At 37.8% G+C, this 18,781-nt stretch overlaps 1 protein-coding gene across 1 annotated transcript in view; it reads left to right on the top strand.

Moving 5' to 3' along the window:
• Positions 1 to 18,781, top strand: part of NAALADL2 (N-acetylated alpha-linked acidic dipeptidase like 2) — a gene marked incomplete at its 5' end in the record, with an annotated part of 331,247 nt that overhangs the window by 84,126 nt on the left and 228,340 nt on the right. The window contains one exon of the mRNA XM_082056016.1: positions 6,019 to 6,520. Within this exon, the coding sequence (XP_081912142.1) occupies positions 6,019 to 6,520 (502 nt within the window). The remainder of the gene's footprint in view (positions 1 to 6,018; positions 6,521 to 18,781) is intronic.

The following is an 18,781-nucleotide window of genomic DNA, read 5'->3' as shown; positions in this document are numbered from 1 at the left end:
AGGAGTGAGAAGGGTGGGCTCTGGGGCAGGAGGTGTGTTAGGTGGTGGGGCTGTGGCCTGGTGCAAGCTAACAAAGATGTAGGATGGAAAGAAATGGCCTCAAGGTGCACCAGGGTGGGTTCACATTAGATATTGGGGAAAATTTGTTCATGGAAAGTGTTGTGAAGCATTGGAACAGGCTTCCCAAGGAAGTGCTTGAGTCATGACCTTTGGAGTTGTTTAAAAGACATGTAGATGACGTTCTTAGGGACATGGTTTAGTGTTAAGAGTTGTGGTTGGACTTGATTTTGAGGGTCTCTTCCAACCAAAATAGTTCTATAGTTTTTTCATCTTATATACCTGGTTTAAGAACAATGTGTGCACGCACATACACACAGATATCCCTCCTAGTGCTGGGAATCCTGTTTCTTCATCCACTTTTGTGCTTTTAGAAACACAGCAATCCTGTGCAGTGCCCTTCCAAGGACAACAGCAGGATCTGAGTGTGGAGCTGGAAGATAAGTCATTAATTCATGGACTGAGGAACCAGAGTGTGTGGGGGGGACTTCTCCCTCCTCGTTTGAGACTGTTGATCTGGTGTTTGCAAATGAGCATGGTAAAGAGTGAGCACATAGAAAATGGAGCTGTAACCACCTGAACTGGCGGGAAAAGCTGTTCTGAAAATGGAAGCAAAGCAAAGGCAGCAGCACAGCACGTAGCACAAGAAATACACATAATCTCTAACAGAGCCATTTATACTGCTCTGATTACGCTGCACTTTTAATGAACCTCCTAGGTAGGCTGTGCATATATCACGGATGCTGTTACCTACTATAAGTTCAGTAAATATTTCTGAGTTTGGTTTCAGGTAAATAGGTATTTGCAAACTAAACATGTCTGAGGATGGAGAAGATGTATGTTAGTAATATATGCCCAGCATATTAGAGACCAGCTGAGTCTGCCTCAGCTTTATGAGATAGTTGTTTGCTGGCTGAGAAGGAGCTTCCTGGCAATTCTTCTTTCTTCAAGCCCCAGGACTTCAAAAGGTTCTGGAAAGGCAGCAGGCAAATACATTCATGTGTTCCTATGCACACCTGTATATCCCAGGATATTTAGCTCAAGTGGCTGACTTTTTTGAACACTGCTTTGATGGGCAAGTTGATTCTTGCTTCCAACTGGACATCACTGTGTGCAAGTCTTATCAATCAGGGTGCATTACAGACCCTGTTCTTGTCATGTAGTCATCCTCTGTGTCAATAGTATCCTGGTCCACGTGGCTGTGCATAATATAATAAACTCGATGAGAGATTTTGAAGTTAATTATTCTGTATCACATATGCCAAAAAGTGCTTATTAGTGTTATATGAAAAGATAACCTGGTTTCAATGATTAGCTGTGTTTACACACCTCCTTTATCAAGTCTGATCTCTCTATTCTGTCTTCTACAAGACTGCATGTTTTTTCAGGTTGTGTTTCTCTTGAGTCAGCTAGTGAAACATGAGCAACTGGCAAGTTTTGTCTTTTAGTTTTATATGGTGATTGTGCAGAGTGACAAGGAACTTAATTGTCCAGCTGTAACTGAACTGGTTGCCAAACCCATATCCCAAATGTGAGGGAAGGGAGAAATCATTACTGCAGAAAATTAAGGAAGTGATGATGGAAATATCGCATTATTTTTTGAATTACAGTGTAGGGTAATGTTGCTGTTGACAAGGACATCATAATCTCTTCTGCAGACAGCTTTTGTCAGGGATTTATAAATGAAGAATTTGTCTAGGCCTGAAACTTGGCATTGTCTCATTTAACAAACCACTAAATTTTGTTATATATACTTTAAAGACATGTATGTGCGGTGGGTGTTGATTTCCCTGATAAGTATAGCTATTTGCCCTTCAAACAGGTGATACTGAGTCTGTTTTGGGGGTTTGCGTAGACACAAAATTATTAGGACTTAAAGCAAAAGCACTCTCTGTAAAGATACTGAGAAATAAAATAAAAATGAAAGAACCTCTAAAAATGAGATTAGCCAACAATCCTGGATTTCTGGGTTTATGACTGTGAAAAGAAGCTGCAATGCCTTTAGTACAATTTCTGGGTGAAACTTGCCTCTTCAGTAATGAACACTAAATGGCCCAAGAAGGTGTTTGCCCTGGACAGCACGTAAACACTTGCCAATCTTTGGCTGCGAATCAGCCTGATGAACTGGATTCATGAACTGGATGTAACAATTACAGCACCAGTCCACAAATAATTTCATGTAATATATTAATATTGGTGTTTCCTTGTTGGTTTCGTAAAACATTTGTATAAGATGACCTTTCCGTTGTGGATGTATTAGGTGCAACACCTTTTATGTGTAGTCCTTATTGTATAATTTTCAAAAGGCTTCATTGATAAGAGGTTGAAGCAGGAAAGCTATCAGAAAAAAAGTTTCTGATTGTTTCATAACAAGATGTACTTATCAGGATGTAAAGGTGTTGTTTTTAAGATCAAAGAACATGTAGATAGTTTTGAAATGGGCTCATTAAGGCACTAATGACCTGATAAAGCTGATTCTCCTGATTTCTTATGTTACAGTTAATTGAAAGGATATTTAGCATTGTTTTGATACCTCTCACAAATAACAGGAGCTATAGAAATGCACATCAATTTTATTGTTCATCAGCTTGGCTCTGTCCAGTATTGCAGGGTTTATCATCCCCCTTGTCCCTATAGAATGGCTTTAAAGCTCACTCGGTGCATAGTCAAACTTCTGGCATTTTGCAGTTACTTTTTTATCTTTGTAATAAAACATGGTTTTAACAACAATTAAATGTTGAAACAGCTTGCTGGCAGATGGGATGGATTTTCTTTCTCCTGAAGTTTTCAAAAGTGTCTTTCAAAAATATGTTCATTTTATGATCCATGTTACAGAGAAGAATGAACTTGATTATCATAGTGATTTTCTTAATAGTTTATCCATATTTCTCCTTTCTTTTTTTTTTTTTTTTGTTATTCTCTATATAGTGTTTTCTTTATCCTTCTCATTCCTACCTAAAACTACATTTTATACATTATCTTTAAGTCTCATCTACTTCCTTAACCAGCCAAATACTATAAATGAACTAGTGATACAGATGGCACAAATGACTTGTGTCTTGATAATCAGGGCACCTCTTTCTAAAGTCACCGTTGGCACAGTTAAATATACGGTGGACCGTAATCTCAGATACTTTGCAATAAGTTGTACTGTGTCCTCACACTAAAATAATGAAGTTAGCAATATTAGTAGAAAAAGTGAAGATGGTAACTGGGGCTACTCTTGCATTCTTTGCATTCTTTAACTAAAGGACATGTGTTGCTAAGAAGGTCTTGTGCTCTGAAGACTGGTCTCAAATATAAAATTAAATTGAATATTGCTTTGTGTTGTAGTTCATTTAGTTGTGTTTTCTTTTGTGTTTTTGTTTGTTTGTGGGTTTGTTTTTTTCTTGGTTGTGTGGTGGTGGTGTTTTTGTGTGGTATTTTGTTGTTGTTTTGGTTTTGTTTTGTTTTTCTTCTTCCCTGAAGTGAGGTGACTGGTTTTGGTGCTTTTGTATAAAAATTGAATTGCTGAGATATTAAGCCGTGGAATGTGGTTACTACTCATATGCATTAACAAATATTTAAAGAAATTTCATAGGATTGTTTTATTATGCACTTATGTGTAGATTTAAATAACCTTTATTAATACACTCCTTTGAAAAATAACATACATTTTTAAAGTGCCATAAATGCAGAGAAAGCTTAACTACCAAGGATATTCAATGGTCACCACTTTTAAGCTCAGCAAGATTAATATTTGCCATGCAACTGTATATGAGAAAAACTGCCTTAATTTCTATTCTATGGGTAATATTGTAGTAACCTGTTAAGGGTTTATGTTTTGGTTAAAGCAGTTTGTTAAATGACTGTAATAATTCTGGGGTCAGAATTATATATTTATGTAATACAGTAATGATTTGTTTTGCTTTTAAAAGACAAAACACTTTCCTTTAATTTCTACTAAAAAGCAGTATGAAATGGAGCTGGAAAGATGAGGTGGTTGGGCAGCTGTTATCATCTAGTAATGACCTCTGTCATTGATGATTTGCAAATTAATCCCCTCCACTAACAAAACAGGAGGAGAAAGGGCAGATAAATTGTTTGCAAATTGGTTAACTCAGCTTTCCAAATAATATTAATAAATCACTTGATGTCCAGGTGGTGCCTGGCAAGAACAGTGCACCAGGGATCGGTTACGGGGCTGATATTATTCAGTATCTTTCTCAACAGCTTGGGTGAGGAGACAGTGTGTTCCCTTGGGAATTCTGGAGGTGATGCTGGAAGGGGGAAGAGGTTGACCTGCTGAGTCACAGCGCTACAGCTTAGAGGTATCTTCACAAACCCAAGGGCTGGGCCAACAGAAAGTCTATGAAGTTCAGCCAGAACAGCTTTTCAGGCATAAACCATTTGTTGACTTAACTGGAAATTAGAGAGTAACATTTGTTATCATTATTTGCATAAATAATGTAGATTTTCACCTTGACTTTGGATGCTTTAGTTCTGCTCGCTCTAAACTCTGTTGTTTCACCTGCATGTAGAAGAATGTGGACTGCAGGTGGAGTGTTGATTTGCAAAGTGTGTACAATAGCTACACTGGAAACACGTACCTCAAGCATGGGCTCTCTTGACTGTTCTTATGCTGCCTGACGGTTATAGCTGAGGGGTATTTATATGGCTGTACAAGGAAATAGGACCTGTAAATCAGTATTGTATAGAGCAGGATAGTCTTTCAGTGGACAATAGGCTGTTTCATTATATAAATGCTTTCCAACGGTTTGCTTTCTTCAGAGCTTCAAAAAGCTAAATTCTACTTTACCTTTAGAGTAGGTTCATCTATTATGTTGCCTCAATAATGTTATCTGGAGGTAGATCTCAGAGAAAGAAAATGTCTTAAAATGTGAAAACAGAGGGATAATGTAGTGCTGTAGGTGTCGGTCTGATATCCATCACTGGGAGGTTTAATATCTTTATCTTCAGTTTATCCTAATTGATGAGTGAGTCTGATTTTTGAGAGTCTGATTTTTAATTACAGATGCTTATGTGATGGAATAGCTATTGTCCAAGTGTGGAGGAAAGCGGTGCCCTGTTGTTGCAGTCTGTTAACAATCATTTGTTGAAAATTGACTTTGAATGTTTGTACTGGAGGTCGGAGTTCCCTTTAAAGGGCTCAGGCTTCCATAGAAATGTCTAGAAGTGCCACATATATGCCTTGCTATTAAAGGAATCATTTCGATATGAATACTTACCTGGCAGTGCTTTAGATTCATTAAAATGGGAAAAATAAGTGGAGCACAACAGCTGGAACAATTTCTAAGTAAATTCATCAGTCGTTCAGGAACTATGCATTTAAAATACCTATAAATAATAGAATGCTTCATCTAAATGGAAGCCTTTTATTGATGTGTAAGTACAGTGTCACCCTGAAATTTCTTTTTTGAACTTACCATTTCCATATGTTTAGAATCTGATCAGGCAAGTTATTTCTACTTTTTCAACTTCATTTTAACATCATTATTTTGTATAGTGTGTGAAATGAAATTGATACACACAGTTGTTAAGCTTTAAAATTACTTTCAGGTAATAAATAATTGTTTTGGAAACTCTGTGCCTTCACTCAATTTTTTAATATTATCTTGGGGACTGACAAAATAATAGGATAACTTTTGTATTTTGCCATTGGCACTTGTAAATTCCCTTTATTTGTATTGTTATGATATGTTATATTCCTTTAAATATCTTCCTTCACCTCTGATGATGTTCATGGGACTGCTTATCTTACAAAAGAAGACAGGACGATGGAAACAGGGAGAGTAAAATACTGACAACCCAGTTTTTGCTTTTTATTATATATGTTTGGTTCTCCCAGATTTACAGAGGATAAATAAATTGTTTATGTAGCCATAAGGAAACAAACATTTACAGCTTGTTTGTTTCTTTGTTTGGTTGGTTTATAAAATTTTAAAAAAATTGTTTTAACAGATAAAAAGATGGCGTATCACAAAGTGAACGCAGACCAGAGAGCACAGGGGCACTCTCCGTACCTCGACAGCGATGACCTCCAAGCCACAGCACTGGACCTGGAGTGGGACATGGAGAAGGAGCTGGAGGAGCCTGGCTTTGACCATTTCCGACTGGATGGTGCCATCCAGCATCACCTGGGACACTCGCAGAGCCCTGACCTTGATCTCGAGCCCATCCAGCCTTCATCTTCTCCTAAGGGAAGGTTCCAGCGGCTTCAGGAAGACCCTGACTATGTCTCACACTATATGAGACAGACACCAAAGAGCAACCGCTGCAGCTTTTTTCAGATACTGAAAGTATTTTGCACTGCTTTGATTGTATTTATTTTTGGAATTGTGATAGGATATTATGCACGTAAGAAATGCCCTTCTCCTCCAATATCTCAAGAACCAAATAACCCTCATCTCTACCATGAAATTCTCAAGGAAATCAAAGCTGAGAATATTCAACAGATTTACAGGTATGTACCTTGAAGTATTTTTGTCTAAATGCCATCGGGTACCAATGTTAAGATTTCTTCTGATTTGTTTTATGTGGAATCTTCTTCAGTTTTTTCATCATGCTTGGGAAACTTTCATAAACATATATGAAACTAGACTAATTTTTAACAATCTGGATTTGTGTTATTGATTATAGGTTTTGCTTTAATAACTTTCTATTGCTATATTGGTGCTAGCTTCAGTGTACGCGAATTGAAAAACATAGATAATTCAAAGCGTATAAGAGTATAGATGATAGGCCAGCTATCCTAGAAACAGTTGATTATTGAATAACATTGTCAAAAAGCAAGATTTTTAGATGGTGTTTTGTAATATTTGTCACTTTAAGAAATCCAAAATCCCCATCTAATCTCTGGCAAATAAGTGAATCCCTGGTGTGCCTTTTTTGTTTTTAATAATCTGTATGTGGAAGTAAGCCTTTAGTTGTTAATGAATTTAGGAGGGAAAATTGAACTCTGGAAGACTGTGATTTATTTTATCTTTCATTTAGTACCTGGTTTATGGATACAAAATGTAAAATATTTGCTGACTGGGTTCGTTTGGTTGGTTTGTTTGTTTGTTTGGTTTTTTTAGTTTGGAATCTTTGAAAATTTATATAACACGTTGGTATCAGAGTATAACCGCTTTTCTGTAGCGGAGAACGTGGAAGCAACTGGGTTTTCCTGACAACTTTTGAAAGTTATTTCTGTATGAGGGGAGAGTTGAGCTTATTTCTGGCTTCTGGAACTACAAGTTCCTTTTTCATGATGAAGGAAACACATTGCAGATTTGTTTTGATCAGTACCAGTTCAGAAGCTGCAGAACTTGCATACCTGAAGTTAGAAAGGATTATTGTTGTGGACATCCAAAGATTAGTTCTTGAGCAGATTAGGAATGTATTAAAAGCAACCACACAAGTCTTCTAACGTAATTTTTCTTCATTATATTTGTTAAACCAAGTCTAAAATTCTGAAGCAGTTAGTAACATGGTTCGAGCCAACACACTTGCTAAATTCAAGGGAAAAAATAGCTATGAAAGATTTCATGTCAGTTTCCAGTTTAAAACTGACTCTATGTGGATCGAATTATTTTTATAATGGGAAAGGGTATAGGTGATGAAAAATGTTAACTATGAATGGTAAAAAGATCAACCTCTGTCTTCTGAGAAAGTAAATTTAACTGAATTCTGTCAATGGGCTTAGTCAAGAACAAAGTATTGGAATAAGCTAAGCCCTATAGACGGGGTATTGCACAAATACAGCAAATTGCAGAGAAGTCTCAGTCACAGGGTGATACTCCAGTATGTTGTGTTTGGGGACTGGGTATCACTTGCCATTTCATTATTTCAAAAGGTGGTTGAAAAATGCCTTTTCAAACTCTTCATCATTCTCAGGCATATTAGGGTATTGTTGAGAATTTGGACTTTAGGTAAAATGATTTATAGGAATACTTTGGAACTTAAATGTACTAACTTGTTTTCCTTTAACATAATTCTTAGCATTTGTTTTTGTTTTTTTTTTTTTTTTTCTACATTATAGAATGATTTCAGCAAATGTCATCAAGCATTAATTCAGCTACCTATTGATTCTGTATATAAATATGTAATCAATGCTTTTAGTGTACTACATTACCTACAAGATTTTTCATAACCCTGCTTTTCAGTCTGAGACAGCTTTTATCCCATGTTGCGTTAAGTTGCTTTCCCTCAACATCTGTTTGTCAGGAGTCAGAGTTACTGCAATCAAACCTGCGTCTATGTAGCCCTACAAATATAGAACATGCAACATATGTTGCTTGGAAAAAAAAATCAATATATGTTATTGTAATACTTCTTTCAATGTAATATGCTTCGAATTACTAGGAATAAGTGGCAGCTGCTTAGCTTGCAATTTCTTAATGCTACTGAGGATGACATTAATTTAATTTTCTTGACTTATTACTTAGATCAGACTCAATAATGGTAGAGACTTTTGTTAACAGTCTTGATAAAGAACTTAGAAAAAATGTATAGAAAATGCAGCAATAGCAGCAATACCAGTCATATTGCCTAAGTAGACATCACCTTAATGTGCTTAGAGGTCTGGAGTGAGAAACTCGTATTGGGATGAAATCTGCTGCAGTCGGCTGACGCTTTGAGGATCAGGACCCTTCGGGCCTGTAAAGAGGTTGTATCAGCATGCCAGGGGACTTGTGTTGATTTTGCTGGGATTTGGGCTGGATTTTGTGTGAGTGAAATGAAGCCTTTCTGCCTGTCTGTGTTGGGAATGGAGTACGACGTGGGATAACAATGCAATGGGAGATGCAGATGTTCTTCTCCAACTTTTCCATTGGAGGCTCTTGCCGAGAACTCATGTGCTGCTCTTGTGTTGTTTCCATCCTGGCCAGATCCCTGCTGAGCATTTTTCCCAGCAGATACACTAAAAATCATTAGGAAAGAAAAGTCACCGTGTTGGCTTTTATGCCTTCAACTTTGCACCTTGTTTCCTGTGAAACGTCAATGCTACAGAAATTCAATGCAATTTAGCACAGTGTAATTACTGGTGTTGGCCAAGTTGCCTAATTAATGATACAGCCTAGGTAAAGATTATCTCTGTAAGCCTTCTTGAACACCTCCCCGAGCCCACATAGGGAAACATTTACAATGCTGATGATAAAAAGTAGAAATCGGTTTAACCTGTATGTTTCTGAGGTTTCAAGAGGATTAAAGTTGTCAAAGGTGCCTGAAAGGAGTCACCACAAAAAACCTGAAGTTTTCCTTACCTTGCACATTGCATTTTGCCTGCTGACAAAAATTAGGACAAATATTGTTAATAGTATTCAGTGGGTAAATCTGACATTTTAGGAGTATGAATACTACATTTGCTCATATAAATATTTAAAAGAGAAACATCCTGCTCTGTAGTACAGACAGAGTCAGAACTGGTAAAATTCTGCAAATATCGATAAGCTGATAGGAATCCAGTAGTGTTATATCTGTTTGTAACGTGAAAATGGCTTCAGTTTTCTTTCAGAAGAAATTTAAGAAGGTTTTAGTTCAAGTCTGGTGTAACTTGGCTCCCACAAGCCTTCAGGGTGAATTTGAAAGTGGCATAAATCCCACATCCAGAAGAGACCAGGTAGCAGTTGAGATACAGAATACCTCAGGCACTGTTTAAAATTATATCTGTAACCAGCAGAATTTACTAGAGCAACATAGATGGAAAGAGCTGGTAAAATTTATAGGCTGAAAGCAGACTGCCTCCTGGGACAGTGAGTTGAGACTCCATGGCAAGACTGAGTTCTTGGAACCCTTTTAGCGAGAACGTGTCAGTAGGGCACAGGTGGAGAGTTGTCATCTGTGCTTTGAGTCCGGGGTCTTGCTCCCTGTGGAATGATTCTGCACCTCTGAAATATAATCCTTAGAACAGGAAAAGTCCTGGTTTCAAAAGTGATGAATGCATTTAGATGTGGAAGTCTCTAAAGTTTATAACAAATGCTTAAGGTCATAAGAGTCAGACTTTCAAAAATACAGAAACACCCAACAATTTTGCTAAGCACACTGTTGAATTCTCAAAATAAAATGAGCCCAACTTTCAACAAAAACTGATATTTTTAAGCTACTTCTTAAAATGGGATTCAGATTTCTAACTTCACTTAATTGCATTTGAAAATTCATCTGTTTTTTTCCTTCTTGCTATGTGTAATAAAGGGGGATGCTAAAGAAGTATATCTTTATCTTGTTGTGCATCTGCCAGATGCAGGTTAGCTATTCAGTGGTCATTACCATATATATATATATATATATATATATATATATATATATATATACACACACACACATATATTCTGTTCTGTGTTTCAGTCTTCAGGTATTTATTGTATTGCCATAAGAAATGCAAATATTAAGTCTAGTTAGACTGAGTCTGAAGTCTTGCCTACTGCATCTTTAGAAATTGATGTTGGCACATTCCTGGGTAAACCGAGAGCTGTATGAGCTCTCTAGATTTATTTCATTCCCAGAGTCTGAATTATCACTTGGGGTTCTCTTTATTCACGTGATAATTTTGAATGTGTATTTATAAGTACAAAGCCCCATTTGAAAGGACATGAGAGTCATGTCAAGCAACTGCAAGTTCCCACTTATCCTCCTGCCACCTCCCCAGCAAAGAAAGGCTCTGGGAATGTGAGGTGGTGTCTTGTGTGGAAGAAAGATGCCCTGTGTGACCCCGAGTGGTATCTGTGGAACAGTGACTTGATAAATTTAGGCTCCAGATAACCACTTATGGCAAAGGTGAATTTTTTTTTAACCAAACAAATAGGTTATGTCTGTACTTCAGAGGTGTTAATAGAAAGGCTTGACTGTTTTAGAGTTTTCTTTGGTTTCATTCAATTTGCCTCTTTTTTTTTTTTTTTTTTTTTTTTGTGGTTTTTCAAACTTAGCTCTTTCACTTGTATTTCTGTTGATAAAAGAAGGAAACATTATATTGATATAGTGCATGACAAGGAGGTGTAAGTTTGTTCCTGTTAGGGTCAGTTACAGCAGATGCTTTTAAAATTCCTCTTTCCTTTTGAACAAATGGCTTAGCTTATGGTTTACTTAACATTAGAAGGACATGTTTTTTGTTTCAAGTCCACCATGTGGTTCACTGAGAACAATTTTTCTTCTTGGTTGATTACTTTTTTTAATGGTAACCATAAAAATATATTGGGTTTTAGATGTTTGATTTGGGAAGTAATTTACAGTAAAGTCTGATTTTTGTGCTATGACTGTGTCCTTTGTAAATGAAGTACACAGTGTTGCCTTAAAATAATTTTTCTGTGCAATACACCGATGATATACTAATGAATTAGATCCAATAAGCTCTGTATTCACATTGGCATAATAAGTAATGAGTCCCTTGATAAAATTCCTTATCTGTCACAGCCCACAAGAATGGCTTTGGTTTTAACTGTTCCTTTCTCAAAAACAGCACACAGGCTTGTGCTAGGCAAAACAGAAAGAAAATCACAATTGGGCCAACTTACCAGTTCAGAAACTCATTAATAGACAAAAAAAAAAAAAAAATTATTTTGCCTTTGAGATATAAGAAAATAAAAGAGAGTTTGTCAAACCTCTGAGACCTTTTCTCTAAAGAAGAGAGGCAGGAAGGTTCGTGTGTGGTGTGTGATGTCCTGGGGTGGACATCATGTATCATCAAAGTGAAAACTGAGAATGATGCTTTTGAGTATTTTGCTATAAGTACATCATTCCAGGATGTGTATTTTGTGGGATAACAAGATGCATAGATGAGCTAATTAGGAATATTTTGAGATTTTTATATTTCCCCCCCCCCCGTGAATCTGCCTTTTTTGGTGTTATAGTGCCTGTTTCAATGCAACAGTCACAGGCTCAGGCTGGACATTTGAGGGGGGTCAATGGGGAACATCCCAGTACTGCTGAGAGGTAACAGGGGATGCAGGGACTCTGCGGGTCACAGTCCTGTTCTGCATGAGGGTGGAACATACCTCACACCTGAGCTTCTCCCGTTGGAGTGCTTTCCTACACAACATCTGTGTGCTGGTACAGTGCCTCATGTTTTCTACAAAAAAGGAACACTGGTATTTGATAGGTGATAGGGTGTAAATGAATTTTGCTCTTATCACTTATTTTTGGATTGCATAATCTTACTTCTCTTAAAATTAGAGATTACCTTGCTGAAATTGCTTCAAACTCATCATAGCAGAAGCATGGTTCAGGTTTAAAGAGAGAACCAATTTCCATGGCCATCAGCTATCTACCTCTTTACCATGACTGCTGAAAAGTGTGCGGCGATTTAGTCCCAATTAGAGCAGCAATTCTGAACAGTGACAAGTACTACTTTTTCTAATAGACGATGAAATGAGCTGTGCCAGCATGGGTGAGGCAGTAATTTGCTTTCTAAAGGTCTAGCATAGCTCATTCTCGCCCACTCAGGCTAACAGAGGGATCATGGAGGGACTCATTGATGGTCCCTTGAAAATTCCTGTTTGCTGGGCTGCCTGTGGGACATCTTGCTCTCCCCTTTGCCTGTAGATCTTTGTTGCTGTTTGGAAAGCCCAGGTTTTTACGGGATTATTTCTGTTTCAGCATGACAAACTGGAACAGATGTTAAACCTCTATGGATTTTAAGAAGTCATGCCTTTAAAAAAAAAACTTTTGGTGAGTAGTAGGCTCTGTACTTGACTTTGCCTGAGAAAGAAAAATACTTGACTAGACATTTCTGAGTGATTCTGACACTAATGCTGTCTAAAAGGCAGTATTTAGAGGCAAAAGATTTATTTACGTTGCCATCCATCACTTCTATAGGTATAATCAAACCATATTTCTTCTTACAGAAAGAACCTGAATGAAAAAAGCACATGGCCTGCTGAGATGACAACCAGTTTTCATTTTACACCAATTGCTTCTGATGGGGAAATACCAGAGGACGTGGAAATGGGACAGAGTTGTCCTTCACTGTCCAGTCCTTGCAGCAATAACAGGAGAATCAGCAGTTTTGACTTGTGGTCTCAGGGATGTAAAGATACTGAGAAACAAACCTTCCAGAACAGACTCCCTTAACAATTTAATTAGTAGTGCTAGATATGTGGTCTATCTACTAATTGCCTGAAGAACTGTAAGAGTTGGCTGCTGCTGGGGTAACACTTGGCTCTCAGGTGGTGGCTGTTTAATCTGAGGAGGTGGTAGCACAGGGCATTGCAAAGAGTTATCTTGTAAAATTTCTTAAGGGCCAAACTCTCGCGTATTCCTGTTTAGGGTGCATCTCTCATCAGCAGAGTGTAAAACCGAAGTCTGTTGGTACTCTGGAGATCCGGCGTTTCAGTGGAGAGCTGCAGTTCCATGGTATGCACTGCAACAATTAGCAATTAGCTTCATGCCTGTACACATAAATCAAATTAACAAAGCCTCGAGGGGAAAGACTTTTCTCAGCCCTCTTTGGTGGTACTTTGACATCCAGTTCCCTACAGTCAGCACCTATGACAGCTATTTACTAGAAGCCTGCTAATAAGTCAGAGTGCTACCAAATTTACCGAGAGCAGCAGGACTGCGATTTGTTGTGCAATTTTAAGTTACTGTTCATGCAGCATTTGTAACTGAAGTCTACTAAGGAGCATTGCTAGGAATCGATCAGAGATAATGAAATTGATGTTGTCTGAATAATAATCAATTTTAATAATAGTGTTCTACAGTAGTCTTGCATTAAGGGGCTTGTATTCTCACTTCAATTTTCTTTGACAGCTGATGAGTTTCTAAAGTGTAGTTGCTGCCACACTGAAACAAATATGAAATGTATTGAAAAGTTGGGGCTTTTCCCAGTAATGTTGGGGCTTTTCCCAGTAATACTGGGACTTTCACAGTCTTAGACTTCTCAAAATTCAACAAGGTGGTTGGCTTTTTTGAATTTCTAGAGTACTTCTTATGGGCAAGAAGTTAAATAATGCAGGAGGCCTGTATGTATGTCTGATTTTTCTGTCTCAATAACAAGTAATGTTGAAACATTTGAGAGAAGTCTCATACTTCATATAAGCTAATGTTGCCCTTGGACACATGTAATGCACACAAATCTACATGCATATGATTTCCTAATGAATTAGTTCCCAATTCCAAATTAAAATAATCTGCTTGTTTTATGAGTACTTTTTCAAGGGTGAAAAGGTTGAAATATTCCAGTTAGATGGAATTTTCTCTCTTTTTTTTTTCTTTTAGTAAAATACAAAAATTGAAAAGTGAATTGAAATGTCACTATCCAAACAAAGTGTTAAATGGCTCAGAAGTAAAATTATTTGGAAATATAATTTCTTGGAAACTTCAGGTTTTATTCGTAGTTGGGGAATTTTGTGTGTACGTTGACATTTCCTGCCAAAGCAATCTCTGGTCATCAACCAACATAATGTCTTTGTTCATCTTTTGTGAAGGTTAGTTGGTTAACTGAATGAATAGAATTTAACAACGTTCCACTTTTCAGCTGTTGTGTTGTTTTTCTTTCTTTTCTGTGGTTTCTCAGAGACTGCCTTATACCACTGTGATCAGAATCGTAAAAGCTCAGGGTTTTGTTCATGTTACCTTTTTTTTATGGGCGCTCAAATTTCATTACTCAGTAGGTTAATTAAGTGGGTTACGTGAGGCTTAAGGGAAAAGGTCGGTGTTGCTGTGGGGGTTAGGACCCCATCAAAGATTGACTTCTCTCCAACAAATTTCAGAAAGCTCTTCAGAGAGGAGCTTGTATGAATTGTACTGAGATCTGGGTCTAGAAAAAGGAAATAATTTGGCATGTCTTTCTTTTGGAAGTTAGGTATAGCTGAAGACTGATGCAGTAATCCTCCTATATAATATAGAATTGACCAAACAACCAGAGTTTTGAAGTATGTGACCTCAACTCAACTACGCAACGCTTGCGTTATACTCTGTGCAATAACATGTTTTGCTCCTATTCAAGTGGTGAACTGAAGCCCAGTTCTTCTAAACGTGTAGAGGGGAGGCAGTGGGAAGAAGCGCTGATAGTTAAAAATGGATAAGAAGTCCATAAAAATGTCAGTACGCTGGTGATGGAAATTGTTTTCTTTGTTCCAGCAGAGCAGCTGTGATTTAGCGGAGAGCTCCCATATTTACAGTTATGACCATGGCCGAGGCAGGAACGTGTTCCCAGCGGTTTCTGGAATCTGTTTCCTGTTGAAGGCTGCGTGAGCCAACACTGATGCAGTCTGGATTGAGACCTTTTAATTATTTAAATAGCTGGCTGAGCTCTGAAAAAGGTGGTAGCTCTGGCAAGTTGCTTGTTTTGTGGCCATTCGTTAGTAATAGTTATTGAATGCTTTTATTTTTAATAAGTGCCAGCCTAGGTGATGAGACCTGTGATGCACATTATTAAATAAATAGACAAGCTTAGAAAAAGGCCATACGGTCATGAATAAAGTTTCCATTCCCTGTCAGCTATTCAGGGAACAAAACAAGAAACTGAATTATTCATGATATGCTTAGTGCAAGGCAAATGGAACCTGCCGCTGTGTTGCTAGCAGTGCAAATAGTGACATAAAATTACAAATGGTTTTTGTCTGTGTTATCATGCTTGTTTTTCTTTGCTAATATTTCTAGAAACTGTTTATGAAAATTAAACCCTGTGACAAAAAAGAGTTAAGTCTGCATAGTTCCTCAGAATTCTAGCACAGACCCCGTGGGGGATTTAGTTTCTAAATTATTCAGCCTATGCACTAAAAAGATAGATAAGACATTGTGTTTTGGAAGTTAATACAGGTATTCTTTTTGTTCTCATGGAAAAACTTTTTTTTTTTTCAATTGAAAGAAGTTTTGTAAAGACTGTTTCCTATAGACAAATTTTTATAGCTGTCTATATATGGCGGCTTGTGCGTATGTGAATACATAGATCTAATTTTTCATAGTAGCTAAAGTTGTAATTGACACTGCGCTTCTTAAAACTGTCCTATATTCTGGTGCTCAGTACCACTTCTCCCTTTGATTGTGGCTAAAACGTGGTTGCCTTTCTGATTCCAGGGCCAGAAGTACTTACTTTATTCATAGTTCCCTTGCAACTGTAAGAACTCAAAATACTGTGAAGACTGTGTTATAAATGCCCACAGAATTACTGAGGACACAGTTCTGCACAGAAGCATGGGCTTAAATTCCTAATAAAGTTATTTGTTTAGCATTTGATGAGAAATCAATATAGGTTGGGGGGCCTTATCTCATTCATTTCGAAATAGGTATTATATAAAATAAAAGATACGTTTGTCAATTACAGTGCAGAAATATTTCCACGTGAAATTGATACCTCGGTGTCTTAGTCAGGTGTGGGAATAAAATGCAAGAACTAATAGCTGAAAGGTCAGGCATTAAATTAAAAATAGAAGTGTACAGCACAGATAAGGAGTTGAACGGAACAAACTTTATTAGCACTTCGGATGTTCTTTAGCTAGAATGTTGTGGTGTTCAACACCAGGCAAAATACATGTCTTGTGCCATAGAAAAGGTGAGGTGGAAAGACTTAGTGCTTTCTTTCTAATGTTTTTTTCTAATATTTGTGTTTCATCAGTCTTTTCAAAGATTTTATTGAAGAATACCAAAGAATACAGTCAAATTTGTTACATGTACAGAAAAGATCATGAAGTGCAAGGTTAGAAACCAATAGTACTTTGGATGTGGAATGAGTTGCTGAGAAGGTAGCACTGGTCTGTCTTTTTTGTAATCATAGTGCAAGGAGAGATGAAAATTTTTCCTGCTTTCAGATATAAACCTGGAATATGGATCTTGAATTCCTCAAAGGAACAGGATTTTTTAAAAAATATGATTAAAAAAAAAGACACTGAACAAACAAGGAGGTTAGTTTTGAATTTTTGACCACATTTTAAAGTTAAAATTGGCATATGTGACCCAAGAGTTGACGTATAGCCCACACACACATTTTGGTGTCTGTACCTCCGAGTACCTGGAGCAGTAGATGACAGCTGGAGGAACACAAGAGGTGATTCCTACATCTCTTCTGCAGCATGTGTGAAAAGTCTTTTAAATCAAAGCGCCTGCATTAATGCAGCATATGCCCAGTCTCATTATATTACAGGTCAAGTAAACTAACAAGTAAAGTAAGAAAAATCTTAAAAGCAGATTGAAAAGATTGCACTCTAGTTGATCATCCTGGTGGCAGTGTGGCCCTTTTCTGCTGAACACCCCACTACCTTCCCATGGGTTTCTGGCTGAGAAGAAAGCAGTTCTTAAAATACACTTCAAACGCTCAAGCCTGCACTGGCAGTCACTGCCTCTTGTCAGCTATGGTCAGATGAGATCCAAATGTGCAATTCTTCATCATCTGGCTTCTGAAAAAAGGCAATAATTCCATCTGATAGAAGATACTAGCATAGAACTCCTAATTTTATGTAGTTACCACTTATTTTCCTTTATTATTGAGCTGTTTTAGCTAGGTCACCTGAGAGGGCTTGATATTAATATTGTCTTCTGATTAATAAACCAAACTAGAATGGAGGGTTTGGGCTTTGGCGGTCCAGGAGCCGAGGCAGAGGCAGGTGCTGTGGCGGGGCTGCTGGACGGAGCATGGAGCTGTTTATAGCAGTGGGAGGCCGTCGGGCTTTATCTGGGATTTGCAGCTCTCCACTTGCAAAACTTTGCCTTTTTTTTTTTTTTTTTTTTTTAAACAGGGACTGTTAAAACAAGAATAATTTGGTATTATTTTAGGAACACAAAGCTATATAAATTAAATCCTCCTTTAGTTGTACGGATTTGGAAATTGGTTTTACATGCTTTCGTCACATCCTGGCTGGATTAATCTAACTCTCCTTTTTACAGTTTTGCCAGCGTTGCCGCTACAGGAATTGTGTACAGATTGATCGGCAGCTCCCCGAGGAATAGCAGTGCTTGCAGGGGTTTAGCTCTCTTTTCCATCTCTCTCATTTTCTCCTGACTTAGTAAGTCTGAAGTTAAAAAGGTCTCGCTGTTTGGGAAACAGTTAATTGGATCAGGATGAGTCATACCCAGGATTAAATGCCGGCGGTGTGATTGGGTCCCTTCTCCTTAGTTAACGTAATTAAGACTGACATTAAAGATCAGATTATCCCTTGCTAAATTAGGGCCGCAGGTAAGTGAGAAACTCTTCAGGGACATTCCTGCCTGGTGCTGTCCCTGCCCTGCTGAGGCGGCCATGGTGCCCAGGGAGGCCCCATGGTGCCCAGGGAGCAGGGCTGTCCTTTGAGGTCCAAACTGCCAGTTCCTGCTGCATAGACGACACGTGCTGCCTTGGGATTTGCTAAATACAGAATATACAAGGCCTGGTCTATATGTATGTGCTGCTGCTTTGGCTCCAAGCTCTGCAGCAGAGCTCACAGGTTCAGTTTGTGGTGGCTCCTCGCTGCCCCAGCTGGGTGTGCTGCCTCCCTGGCATCTTCAAAACTTGTCATTGCCCAGATTGTTTTGGGGGGCTTGTCAAAATTTTTCTAGCAGAACTGAAGAATTGTATGTGCTGAATCTAAATCTCTTGCTGCCTAACTTTGAGAGAGACTGTATTCTACTAGTTATGGAAAATTACAAATATTTGCTTACAGGTAATTATGTGTCTCTTATTGTATGTAATGGAGGAAGGCTGCATGGAGAAGTCCTTGTTTGATCTTGAAAGCAAAGTAACAAATTTTTCAATTGTTTTTCATTGATGACGAGAAGAATTCCAGACCTGCTGGAAATGTTATATCTTACCAGCCTTAAATACATGGAAATGTTAAAGTAC

The sequence above is a fragment of the Streptopelia decaocto genome, assembly GCF_964273445.1.
Source record: "Streptopelia decaocto genome assembly, chromosome: 6".
In the NCBI taxonomy this organism is placed as follows: Eukaryota; Metazoa; Chordata; class Aves; order Columbiformes; family Columbidae; genus Streptopelia; species Streptopelia decaocto.
This window is presented reverse-complemented; position numbering and strand designations above follow the sequence as displayed.